General features: G+C 52.7%; 1 protein-coding gene across 2 annotated transcripts in view; it reads right to left on the bottom strand.

Annotated features, from left to right (window-relative positions):
* The window catches only part of CRTAC1 (cartilage acidic protein 1), a 136,711-nt gene that overhangs the window by 24,109 nt on the left and 99,530 nt on the right, over positions 1 to 13,072 (bottom strand). Inside the window, exons 5-6 of one of the 2 annotated variants that reach the window (XM_081243915.1) lie at positions 10,908 to 11,064; positions 1,866 to 2,000 (exon numbers count right to left, since the gene is read on the bottom strand). In XM_081243915.1, the coding sequence (XP_081100041.1) occupies positions 1,866 to 2,000; positions 10,908 to 11,064 (292 nt within the window). The remainder of the gene's footprint in view (positions 1 to 1,865; positions 2,001 to 10,907; positions 11,065 to 13,072) is intronic. The other variant, XM_081243916.1, reaches the window with a different exon arrangement.

Raw genomic sequence — 13,072 nt, 5'->3', positions numbered from 1 at the left:
ATGCGGAGATCCTGAGGATAGGGGCCAGCAGAAAGCAAGGTGGGGTCCCCCTGAGAACCTTGGGGGCTGGGCATCCCCTTGGGGGAGGGGAGGATCGGGAGGATGTGGAGGATGGGTGGGGGTGGGGGAGAAGAGGCAGGGAGACCCAGGCTGGAGAAAGAGGGTTTGCAAAGGCATGGGGACAGCCTCCAACCTCTAGGATGAAATACCCCATTAATTCTCTGCAAAACTCCCCAGCCCGAATGCCGGTGGCCTTCTGTGTTGGCCCATTTCTCTCCTATCTACGAGGCACCTTGACAAGGAGCTCGTTCCCTTTCACGAGAATAATCGGTGCCAGGCCGCACTTCACAGCAGCATCTGTTTGGGTGACGAATGCCCTCTTGACATGTCTTGTTAAACCCCTGCAATCACTCTGACTTTCAATTACGGGCATCGCACCTTTCCTCTCTCCTCCCGTCTGATACCTTCTCCCAATCTAACTTGCTCACTCACCTCTGCTTCCGTCTCTTTAACACCTTATCAAATCCTCTAGGTTTTCTCCACCACCACCTCCTCTTCATTTTGTGATTTTTCAGCAATGAGAAAATTTGCTGCTGGAGCGTTTAACAGGTGAGCTGGGTGGGAGGACAGGCCGGGGAGCTGCCTCCATCTTTAGCTTTGCCCGGGAAGAACAGGGGAGCTGACTGGCTGCAAGGGTGCATTTGTGGGGTGTTCAAAATGGGAACTCCCGGGCAGAGTGCTGGAAGGGCAGGTACTTGTAAGTCACAGAAAATGGATTGGTACCTGCTCAGGGATTGGATGCTAGCTGTCAGCCCCAGCTGGCGCTTGTAGGACCTTGGATCTATGTGTCTACATCCCCGCTCACCTCTTCTTCCGGAGGCCAGAGCTCGTCCCTACGCCACCAAGAAGGAGACATCAAACCTCCCATTCCTTGGCAAGGTGGGGAGGAAGTGAGTGGGGAGAAGTGGTTGAAGGGCAGACTGATTACGTCCACATACTTTTATTATGTGTCCCAGTCCTTGCAGACACAGACAGATTATTATAGTGATGTAGGAGCCTGAGTGAGCGGTACATGCAAAGGCAGTGGGAATACAGAGGAGGGAGTGCCAATCTCTGCCAGGCGGCACAGAAAGAGGCAGGAAAGGTTTCACAGATAACATCTAAGCTGAGTGTTGAAGGATAAATAGAAGTTTTGCAGATAGAGAAGGGGGAGAGGGCACTTCAGGTGGAGAGGATTGGCAGGTGCAAAGGCCCTGAGGCAGATGATGGATGAACACAAAGGGAGGAAGGGGAGCAGAGCTGGGAGCCTGGGGTACTATTTTGTGTAGATTTTATTCTGCTTCATATTGTAGCTATTCGTTCATTTGTCTGTTTCCTCCTCTAAAATGTCAGTGCCTTGTATGGGCGGGTGGGGGGAGTGGGGTAGGGTGATCTTAGCCTTATTCAGGTCAGCGTCCCCAGCTCTTAGCACCAGCCTGGCACTTAGCACGGGTTCAATAAATGGCTATTGGATTGAGTTGAATGTTTAAGATGGATGTGGGGAGGGGAAATGGAGAGAGGCAGCTTAGAGTGGAAACCAGTGCTGAGAGATACAAGCAGGACTCAGAGGGACGCGGGCCAATCCCAGTCGCTGGAGAATGGATAACAGTCAGGCGTTCCAGACGCTGTCTCCCCAGCTACAAACATTCCCTGCGTCCTGAACCACGGGGATGTGGAATTAAAGGTGAAAAGCAACATTTCCCTGTGCGGTGCAGACAACGACTTGTCCTGCTCTCCCTGGGGCCTGTGGGACCTGGAGGGAGCAGGGCACACCAGAGTCCCCTATAGGGTGGTGGGGGTCACAGGACAGAGGCTGTTTTACTCACCAGCACTGGCCGCAGCATCCACGAAAGTGCCATCCCCCCGGTTGTGGAAGAGGAAGTTGGGCCCGTTCTCGTTGTCGCAGAAGATATCTGAGGCACTGCTGCTGAGGATGGGGCCCACGCTTACGCCCCGGCCACCTGGGAGAGGACAGCGACTCTCACTAAGCAGAAGAAGCAAAGCCCCAGGCCCGCGTGGAGGATGGGGGCCGTCTCAGAGGCCCATGAGACGCTGCTATGGTGATGCCTCTGAAGAGGTGGGGGTGGGGGGCGGGGCGGGGCGGATTCCGACATTCCAGATGCTTCCTGGAGCCCAGATCTGGGCTCACGGTTCCATAAACCAACGTGGAGGGTGACTGCACTGATGATGAGGCAAGTGAGGAGGAAGATGGAGTTACTTTGTGCCAAAGGAATGATTCCATGAGCTGAGGAACACAGAGGCCACCACACAGAGCCTTCTCTTCCCTTTGGTAGCCGAATTACACTAATCCTAAACCCATCTCTACCTGCAACATTTTGATCAAGTCACAGATTCCGTGACAGCCCCCAGCCTTACCCTGATCACACATATGCTGGTCAAGATACTGGGTGTGTTCCTGTTCTAAGGACCTATAGAAACAGGTTCCAGCCACAGGTACAGGGATGCTTACTTTGTTTTGCTTGATGTAGGAAACAAATGCGAGCACCTGACTGTCCGTCAACAGCGATGCAGAATGGATTACGGTGCATCCATATGACGGACTATTCTGCAGCTACTAAAAAGACTGTGTAGATCCATGTGTATTGACTTGGAGGAATGCCCATGACATATTGTTAAATGAAAAAGCAATTCGCCAAGTAATGGTACTGTGTGATCTTATTTTTATTTTTTAGAAAAAGGAAAACAAATGATATTTCTGAATAGATGTGTTTGTGCAAACTTGTTTTTGAGTTTGGGGAAGAGTGGGGAAGGCCACACTCCGAGCTGTTCACATTGGCTGCCCTGATGGGGTAGGATTTAGGGAGGGAAGGAGAGACAGTATATTGGCCTTTTTTGGGAATGTTTGTATTGTTTGGTTTATTGTAACAAGAACTGCTTCTGTAGTTTGAAAAGAAAAAATCCAATAAGGTGTATATTTTTTAAGAAAGAAAGAAAGCAAGCCAGCTCTACGTTAGGGTTTGAAATGCCCAAGGTCAATGTGGACATGTCACCAAGTCTAACCGTAAGGTGTCTTGAACAAACCACCCCCAACCAGTGAGTTTCAAATAAAGCCCTGAAAGCCTCCCCTCAGCCTCACTCCTACCCCAAGTATGGTGTAGAAAACAGCCTGACCAGGAGCAGGACATGGATTCTAGTCCCAGCTTGGTTTTTTTCCAAGTTGTGTGACCTTGGGCAATTTACGTTACCCGTTTAGTCTCATTTTTCTCATCTGAAAAATGCAGATAGCGTGACCTGCCTTCCTTTTCTATTTCAGGGTTTTTGAGAGAATCAAATGAGGTGAGAAAAATAAGAGGATCAAATGATGTTAAAGGTCTTTGTGAATCCTACAACCTTGCTACTAAGGTGTATCACCTGTGGGCTTGTTAGAAATGCAGAATCTCAGGTCCCTACCCACCCAAACAGGACCCCTGGGGGGTTTATGTGAGCAGTAAAGTTTGGAAAGTGCTGCTCTGAAGGGCTGTTCAGTCCAATGAGAGAAGTTATTAGAGCACCCAGAATGTGATTTTTAAAAAAAATAAATGAGCACTCAGGCAGACCTGAGTGATGCTGAGCCAGGTGCCTCACCAGCCCGCTTCTGGACAGGGCAGAGGTTTCCACTGTGCTAATTTGGGATGGAGGTTCTTTTGGTCCCCAGGCTCCTCCCGTCCTCTGAGATTTGTCCCTGGAGGAAATCATGGGGCCTTTCTCACCTGTGCAGGTGGAGCTTGCCCACCAGGGGCCGGCTTTGGGGCCAGAGTGGGGCAAATGGCATTGCCGCAGTCATTGTTCTCCTGGTGGGGCTCCTCGTTAACACATACTAGGCCCTGTGCCCCCGGATTTCTCCCAGGTAATCTAATTAGCTCTCAAGGAGAGCTCAAGCCTCTGTAAAAATGGAGCCACTGAATCCACAATGCTCCCAGGAGTGCGCCTTCATTAGGAGAGCCCAGGCGTGGGGCAGGGCGGGAGGCTTTCAGACACCTTTCTTTTCCTAAGCCAGCAGGGAGGGTGCTGGGCTACAACCTGGGCACCTCTTCTGCCCATTCGAAGAGTGCTGCTGAGTGGCTGCTGGCAGCTGTCCCTGCCCTGGTCCTGCCAGACTCCAGCCGAGGATCAGGCTTTGGTGAGAAACCCTCGGTCTTGTCTGGGCCCCCAGCAATTCCAGGTGGGGCTCTGGGACTTGCTGCCACGCAACTCCATCCTTCTTCCTCCGCTCCAGCGTCCTCCAATTTCCTCTCTGCCTCTGGCTCCCAAGCTGTGACACATTCCCTTCATTTTCTACAAGGCAGGTTATTTCCCTCTTGGACAAATTTCTAAATCTTTCTAATTAACTAATTGGGTTGGGTTGAAGCCTTGCACCATTTGTAACCTGTAATTACTAGAAAATTGCCATGGTAACCACACTACTAATTAGTGACAATTTATTGCCATGGCAACTGGACCATAACAGAGATGTTACCCACAACTCTTTCTTGGCAAGTTTGCTGCACAGTTGGGGAGCAGGTGAGTCGGCAGTTGGGGAGCCAGCCTCTTGGGCACGAGCCCCAGCAGCCTCAGGATGGAGGGCCAAACGGGGGTCTGAGGCAGGGACAGCCAGGTGCCTGCACCCCTCGCTGAGACCACAGGGGAAACTCTACTTCCAGGTCCATCATGTTAGCTCCCTTCAAACTAATAAAATCCATCCGTCTTAAGTGTAGCCTGACTCTCCCACTCTCTGCCTGGTCAATGACAGAGGCCCCTTATTCCGCAAGTATCTTCTACCTGGACCTTCCCCTCCTCCCCTAGCTCTTCCCCCTAAGTCTCCCTGTCTTCTCTGTTACACCCACCCTGTCTCCTGGCCTCCTAAGGTTTAGCACACACCTCATGGGGCTACCGGGGGCAGTTAGGAGCATCCTTATTTAGCCCTGGAAAATGATGTTCCAATAGGGAGTTGAACTCCACTTTACATCAATTAATTCTTTTATACTTGAGGCAAGAACATCCTTTTGGGGGCGAGCAGTTCCCCAGTTGGGGCTGGAGAGGCACACCGGTTGGTAGGAGAGACTGGGGATCAGGAAATTCGAGCTGTGTGACCTTGGGCATGTCACTGAACCTTTCCGGCCATCTGGTTTTTCACCTATAATGCGAGACTGATAATAATAATAGCCCCTTCCCAGGCTGTCATTTTTTTTTGCGGTACACAGGCCTCTCACTGTTGTGGCCTCTCCCGCTGCGGAGCACAGGCTCCGGACGCGCAGGCTCAGCGGCCATGGCTCACGGGCCCAGCCGCTCCGTGGCATGTGGGATCTTCCTGGACCGGGGCACGAACCTGTGTCCCCTGCATCGGCAGGCGGACTCTCAACCACTGCGCCACCAGGGAAGCCCTGTCATAAATATTAAGTGAGCTGGTTTTTGGAAGGTACCTTGGAAAACGTCAGCTGCCACAGAGTCATTAGTGGGACTATTTCCCACCTGTTGGGTGAATAATATCCCTTTATTTTCCCAGCACTTTCAAGCTTCAAAGGCCTCCTTCTTCTGCTGTTGGGTGTGGATGCTGCTCCCTGCCCAGCCCTTCCTGAAGGCTTCTCACTCCACCCACCAGGCAGGGTGGAAGAGGTGGTGACAAGGGAAAATGCTTCCCTACGGCCCCCTCTTCCTCCTGCCACATTCTGACATCCCCTCTGATCCGCTCAGTGGGCCTGAGCCCACGGGGCAGCCTCGCTTACCCTTAAGAACTGCACCCCTCAACCTCTGAACCCTTACACTTGGGAGATGTAGAACCAAGTCCAATCAGGGTGCAGACAATCCCTCTCTTAGACTAAATCAGGGCAGCCCTCGGGCTTGGGGGTGGGGAAGGGAAAGAGAGGCTGCAGGGAGCGGGGCGGGTGCACGCTGCGGGAACTGTACAGCAGAGGGCCCGGGAGGAAGAGGCAGGGGATTCGCGGTGCTGAGGAAAGGCCTCTAGGGGCTGCCCGGCCCCTGCACCTTCTCTGGAGGCAGGCACTTGGGAAGTGTGCCCTCCAGGCCTTGGTCTCCCTCCGTGAAGGGGAGGACCTTGGGGAATGAGAAGGTCTGCAAGGCTCCTTCCAGCTCTACTTTTCAGTGCATCCTCCTGGGCCCCTCTACAGTCTGCACCATGGGGGCTCCGCGGCGAGGCTGTCAGACAAGGAAACTGGACCTGTGGGATTATTCTGCTGATTAATGATTCTAGTGGATGCTAAGGCCTGCAGGTTGCCGAGAGCATCCAAGATATTGTAAAAGAATAGCAAAACACTGGAACACGCAGGGGTGGAGGAATGGACAGTGTGTGTGTGTGTGTGTGTGTGTGTGTGTGTGTGTGTGTTGGAGAAGGAAGTGTGAGAAGGGCGGGATGATAACAGCCTAAAGTTCCTGAAAATTCTAACACAGAATCATACTGTGTTAGTGCTGGTGTTGCTACCCCCGGGTCCTCTGAGAGTGGTCCAGATGCTGGGCAGGGTTCCGAGTGTACTGGTGTGGAGGGTATCAGACAAGGACATTGCCACTCACCCCTAATTCCTCTGGTCTGTCCCTGCAGGACACTGAGGGACATGGGGTGGCAGGAGGACAGGCTCCATCATTTGTCCACTGGTGGGGATTTTCAAACCTTGGGCACCTGGTGGGTACAGGAGGGAAGTCGGTCCTCTCTGTGTGCCCACCCCCCGAGGCAGGGAGGGGGCTGGAAGTAGCTGTTTCATGAGAGAGGGCAGGAAAAGGAGGGGCAGGAATAGCTCCAGTTCAGTCCTGTGTACTAGGTATCATGCACGATTCACCTCACCTCATCATTTTCTAGGTGAGGAAACCGAGGCTCAGGGAGGCATAACTGCAGCCAGCAGGCAATGCATCACAGTTGAAACCCACGTCTGAGTGACCCCAGAGCCACTCTCTCCCCACAGCATGCTCTCAAACATTTCTACTCAAGTTCTCTCTCAGCAGAAGAGGGATCTGTACTCCTGGTAAGGCCCATAGGCTTGACATTAAAAGAAAAAAAACTCTCTTGTTTTAGCTGAAGAAAATGTGTACCAAGATTGCATTTGTATTCTATAACATCTGTGTTTGCTTTGAATAAAAAGTGATGTCCCTCCCTGTCAATCATCTTATGCTTCTGACACTCTGTGTTTCCTGGGGCTTTGGCGGGCCTGTGGTTGTACTCCCAGGGGGTCCCGGGCCCTGGCTGAGGAGCCTGTCACTCTAGCCCTGCCTGTCCCCAGCTGACAGGTCTGGTTGCACTCCCACTGAAAGGCCAGCACTGCCTGGGAACCCGGGAGACTCTGAGGCCCCCACTCTGCCGCCCCGGGTCACCTCTCTGGAGCGGCTGGTAGGGGTCCTCCAGAAGGCCTCAGCTGGGCTTTAGGCATCTCTGTCTCCTCCAATAATGACTTCCTATAAATCAGATCTGCCCTCTGCTTTGTTCTACACTGCTCCCAGCCAACAGCAAAACTCCCCACCCAATATCATAAATCCACCTTCATTTTCTTTCCAAATTTCTTTTAAGCCTTCTTTAATCACCACCTTGCAGCCTGGACAGATGCTCCCTAAAAGGGTGAGGCCAAATTGCAGAGCTCCTGGGGAGGAAGTAGAGGCCAGGGGGAGGCAGGGTCCAGAGTGAAGAAGGGAAGAGAGATGGATTCCAGTGGGAATAGGGCTGAAGATGCCCACGCCTGTGCCCAGGACTGGAGGACATGCCAGGAGACACATGCAGAATACCTCCAGGGCAGGGGTTAGTCCTGCTTGCTTTGTGCTTCCCTTCACCCAGGAGATGCCCAGCAGAGGGTCCTGGCATCCTTCCTTCAGAACCTCAGAGGAGGGTGTTGATGTCTGCTACACTCGGTGGGTACTGCCTGTGTGCTAGGCCCTGTGCCAGGCATACTCTATGTTTATCTCCTTTAATACCCCCATTTTTCAGGTGAGAAAACTGAGGCCCAGAGAGGTTAAGTTGCCCACTGCTGCCTGGGCAGGAGGACATGGTGGAGGCAGGATCTGCACCCAGTACTCTGGCTCCAGATCCTGTCCACTTAGCAGCTCTGCTCGACGGCTAGTTCAAGGTCCTCAGAGAGGCTATGGGACGTTCCTGAGATCATTCGGGGCCAGAGAAGCAGTGCAAACTTTTTGGTCCCCACCTTCCCCCACCTTGAGTTCCTGCCTGGCTCTCTCATGGGGAGAACTAGTTCTCAGGATTCCCATGCAGGGCAGTTCAGGCTCCAAGAGACTGCAGGCAGCTGGGGGATTGGAGAACCAGGAACCATGGGGGAGTGGCCTTCCCTCTGCTCAGCTCTGCACCAGCGGCTCTGACTGCGCCACGCTCCAGGGGCCCTCGAGTCCCCCGAGAGCGGGCGCGCTGGCCGCTAGATGGCACTGTGACCCAGTAGAGCGGCGGCCGCCGGCAGAATCCAGAGTCTGGACAAGATGCCTCCCCCGCTCCTCCCGCGGAGCCGGACAGCCCGGTGCGGGCTTCGCCATTACCCGGCCTGCCGACCCGGATGCCCGGGCCAACCCCCTGCTGCCCTGAGCAGCCCAGGCCAGGCAGCTGTTTCAGCCAAAAAAACAAAAACAAAAACAAAAACACAAAAAAACCGGGAGCCGCAATTAAAGTCCGGAGGGCCAATCCCGGGGGCTGAGTTTTCGGTGGTCGTGCCCCTTCCTCTTTCACCGACCCCTTCTGTCTTGCAGGCTGGAGCAGGATTCTCAAGCTGTTGGTCATCAGAAAGGTCAGCTGGTTGTGGCAGTTTAGGCATCAGGGGCCGGGGCTCTAAGTGCTAGTTTCTCTGCAAACCTCCTGTGTGACCTTGGGCAAGTCTCTTCTCCTCTCTGGACCTCGATTTGTTCTTTTGCAAACAGGAGGTTTTCCAGGGTCTGTCTGGCAGATGGGTGTTGTGTGCCTTGGCTCCGGGGACCTGCAGCTCTCTGACTGCACATCTGGCCATGGCTTGCTTCCCTCACTGCCTGCGTCTCTCCCCCCTCCCCAGGCCCCAGGGCACCAGCCTGGAGCTGAGCACTGGCCACGTGGCAGAGCCTCGGCAATCAGGCCGGGCTCTGGTGGTGGCCCTTACATTTGGGGTCCATTCCTGGGGCTCAGGAGGTTGCTCTGGGCTAGTTTTCCAGCCAGATGTCCACGTGTTGTGAACAGAGTGACGGCGGGGGCTGCACGGTAGCGTTGGGGGGGCTTGGAGGGCAGGGGAAGGGTGGGCTGGGGAAGGCGGGCAGACAGAATAGTAACTTGGTGGGCCAAATAGGTTCTTGTCAGCCAAAGCTGCTCTAACGTGTCCTCTGGGCATGCCAGCTGCCCCGGCCTGCCTGCACAGCCTGGCACAGTTGGCTGGGGCCCCTATCCCCACCCTGTGCTCCTCAGTGGTCTCCTCTTGTTCCCTTCCTTCCCCGTCCCTGGTTCCTGCCAGCCCTTCTGCCAGCCCCACCAGAGTGAACAGTGTCCTCTTTATGCTCACACCCAGCCCCAGCCTTCTGAATTCTTTGATTCTGTGTATAACCCTTGCTCCCAGACCTTGCCTCCCTTCCAGCTCATCATTTTCAAGTGCTTCAGCTCCCCAGTCTACCCTCCTTCTCCTGCAGATCAAGGCACGTAATTGCCAAACCAGCCCAGTGCATAGAACTGGGAACTGTTCCGAAAAATTGTCTGCACAAGTCGAGGCTGAAGCTCCTGCATGTTTATTCTTTTTCCCAGGAAAACATGGTTTATTGCTGACATTCAGCCTCTCTGCTGCACGTTCCCAGGCAGAGCTCTCGCGCATTCTGATGGAGCTTGAGCTGTGCAAACTGTTTTATTGTCTAGCCATTTGTTCCCACAAACTTTGTCAGACAGGTCAACATCAATCTCTCCCTCTCACTGAGGTGGAGAGCTGGCTGGAGAAAGGCATGGTCAACTCAGGGGAGGCTGTGACAACCCTTTCTGGGTAGGACTTTGAGAGGATGCCACCACCCAGGTGTCTGGAGGCAGGGGGATGGCCCAAATGACCCTTCAAGGATCCTTCCAGCCCCCAAATTTGGATCCAGGCCAGCTGCCACTTGGAAGTCTGTAGTGCAAATTGGGATGGATATATCGGGAAGGTCAACCACTGAGGGAATTTCTACACCCAAAGTGCAGGTTGGGTGTGAGTGAGGCCAGAGTTCACGTGAGAAGCTGTGTACACCGCTGGCTTCCTGATTTTTGGCACCGTAAACAGGAACTGGATTGCTCTGCCATCAGCAGTCTATTGGCAGATTATCAGAGTTTAGTCAGCAGCCGTGCTGGAATTAGAAAAACAGCCTTCCCTAGAACGATCTCCCTGTCAGAGACTCAGACAATAGGTCCCCCATCCAGAAAGACGTGCGGGGAGCGTGACTTCAAAAAAAGTGCTGTAGAGGCTTTGGAACAAGAACACAATTCTTTGAGCTCAGTTATCTGAGACGGGACCCAGCTGAAGCTTAGGGATTTAGCACTCAATTCCTGGCCGCTTATGCGTAGGTAAATAATTTCATCTGCTGTTTGGCAATAAAGAATGCTTTAAATCTTGGCCTCTGTGATTTGTCAGTTTTCTCCTACAGAACCTGTTCACCCATCATTTGGGTTACAGCAGGGAATGGGGCAAGAGGTTCCAAGGAGAGGAAGAGGTGGTGATGTTCTTGGCTATGTCTGACGTCAACCACTGGGCGCCCCCCCTCCCCCCACAAAGCCCACCCCTGCCAGATGTCTCATCATCTGGAGAGGTCGCGTGGGAAGAAGCCGTCTATGGGTGGTGGGATGGAATAAAGCCTTCATCCTCCCTCCCCAGGGACCCAAACCCACCCTCTCCGGTGGTCTCTGATGTATTAGACTCAGCCTTGCAGGGTTCCAGCCCCCAGCCCCTCCAGCTCACAGCCCCCCATGTCACTCCGCCTACCTGTGTATTTGCTGACCCCAGCCTCAGCAGCGACGTCTCTGAGCGCCAGAATGCCTTGGGAGAGGTCACTGGCCTCCGGATCCATTTCAATGAGGGCGTCAGGGCCCACATTACCATAGGCGTAATTGGCGATGTAGATGGAGTAGCGTCCGGAGCCCTGAGGAGGAAGGGAAGGAGGGTAGGTGAGCAGGACCACGGAGCGGGGCCGGGGTGGGGGCAGAGAGCAGCTCCCCCACTCCTCTCGCAGGACCATAGCTCTTTCACAGGTTCGGTCTCTGCTCCTGGGGTCTGGCGTGCATGACCTTGCACGACACAACTCCAGAGGTGCTTTTCATAGAGGCTATGAAGTGCACGACACCCCCAGAGTCCTACAGCAAAGCGGCCCCGCTTTTCCTTCCATCCTGTTCCAGAAGAACATCCCTCCCTCTCCTCCACAACCACCTTTTTATAGACAGTTTTCTAATGTGCCTTCTCCTCCAGCTGAGCTCTCTCCAGCTGCCAGCCGGGGTAGCTGCTCAATAAATATTTGCTGATTGATTGATCTACCAATTCCCATTATTCTCCGTCTCGCTTTCCCATTCTAGCTCGCTCCAGCCAAGATGACAAGCAAATTCGTGAGCCATCTCCCTGCCCCACCTCCACCCTGTACTTCTTCACTCCTCCACTTGGGTAGCTCGATAGGCTCGGCTACACCAGGCTCCTCCTTCCCACTTCCACCCCCTTGTTTTTCCCACGTTACCAGAAAGAAATAGTATATTGCTTCTGCCTTTATAACACTGTCTCAAATATGTATGTATATTTTCCCCTTTGCATTCAGGAGAAGCCCTGGGCACCAGCTCCTTGCTGTAGGCATTCTCTTCTCTAGTCCAAGACACGGCCGATGAAAGATTCTTTCCTGCCTGTTATTATAATGGTGCTATTTCTTCAATGGATGCCTTCTTTCCCCCAGGAGATCCACACAATTTCTCAATCAGTTTTCTAGCTTTCCTCTTATCCCTTGAAGCATTTCCCTCCAATTAACCAGACAGTACATATTTCTTGAGCTCTAACGATGTGCAAGGTGCTGGGGTGTAAATGTACTTAAGACCAAGTCTTTGTCCTTAGGTTGCCTATAGTCTAGTTTAAAGGAAGCCGACAAGGACCTGCTGTATAGCACAGGGAACTATACTCAGTATTTTGTAATAACCTATAAGAGAAAAGAATCTTAAAAAAATAGATATATATGTATGTATAATTGAATCACTTTGCTGTACACCTGAAACTAGCACAACATTGTAAATCAACTATACTTAAATAAAAAATAAAAGTAAAAAAAAAAAAAAAAACCGAAGGAGGCTATAAACACAAAACCCAGGAAAAACAGCTGAATTTAAGAGAGCAAAGTGTACTGTCACCCGCCTCTTTTCAGCCCTCTTTGCTTTCTTCTATTTCTCATCCAATGGTCCCGTGAGAGCCCCCTCTCACCTAACTGGTCACTTTATCCCTTCTTTGGGACCATTTTCTTTGGGGAAACTGATTAAGAGCCACTTGGGTCTAACAGGTGGGTGAAGCCAAGGAAGGAGCTCAGGGTCTCCTGGCGGAAGCAGACGCATCAACAATTATATGTCTGATTGAGTGTGTACAGGGTTTCCTGGGTGCACAGAAGAGGGGCTCTTAACCCAGAGGAAGGGCACCTAGCCATGGGGAGTTCAGAAAAGGCTTTCTAAGAGAAGTCTTGGCCAGGTGAAGTGCAGGGGAAAGAACCTTCCAGGCAGAGATGAGACAGAGAGTGATGAATGTCGGGAAGCCACAAACAGTTCGTTCAATGCTGTCAGAATGTCAAAGCAAGGCGGGGCTTGTCGGGGGAGGACGCTGGAGGTGGCCAACCTGTTCTGTAAAGACTTCTCGGCCCCTTCATTTTTGGTTCCCTGAGTCTCTAGCCTGCTACCCGGGAATCGATGCTTTACAAATCTTGTTACTCAAAGTGGTCCCTGGACCAGCAGCATCCATGTCATCTGGGAGCATGTTAGAAATACAGACTCTCAGGCTCCAGCCCAGACCTGCTGAATCAGAACCTGCATTGCCACAAGATCCCCAGTGATCTCTACACAAAAATGAAGCTTGAGTTGCACTGCTTTACAGCATGGTTTTGTGATTAGGGGAGAACTTTGAAAGGTTCTTGCCCA

This window comes from Mesoplodon bidens (genome assembly GCF_964165515.1).
Source record: "Mesoplodon bidens genome assembly, chromosome: 1".
Taxonomy (NCBI): Eukaryota; Metazoa; Chordata; class Mammalia; order Artiodactyla; family Ziphiidae; genus Mesoplodon; species Mesoplodon bidens.
This window is presented reverse-complemented; position numbering and strand designations above follow the sequence as displayed.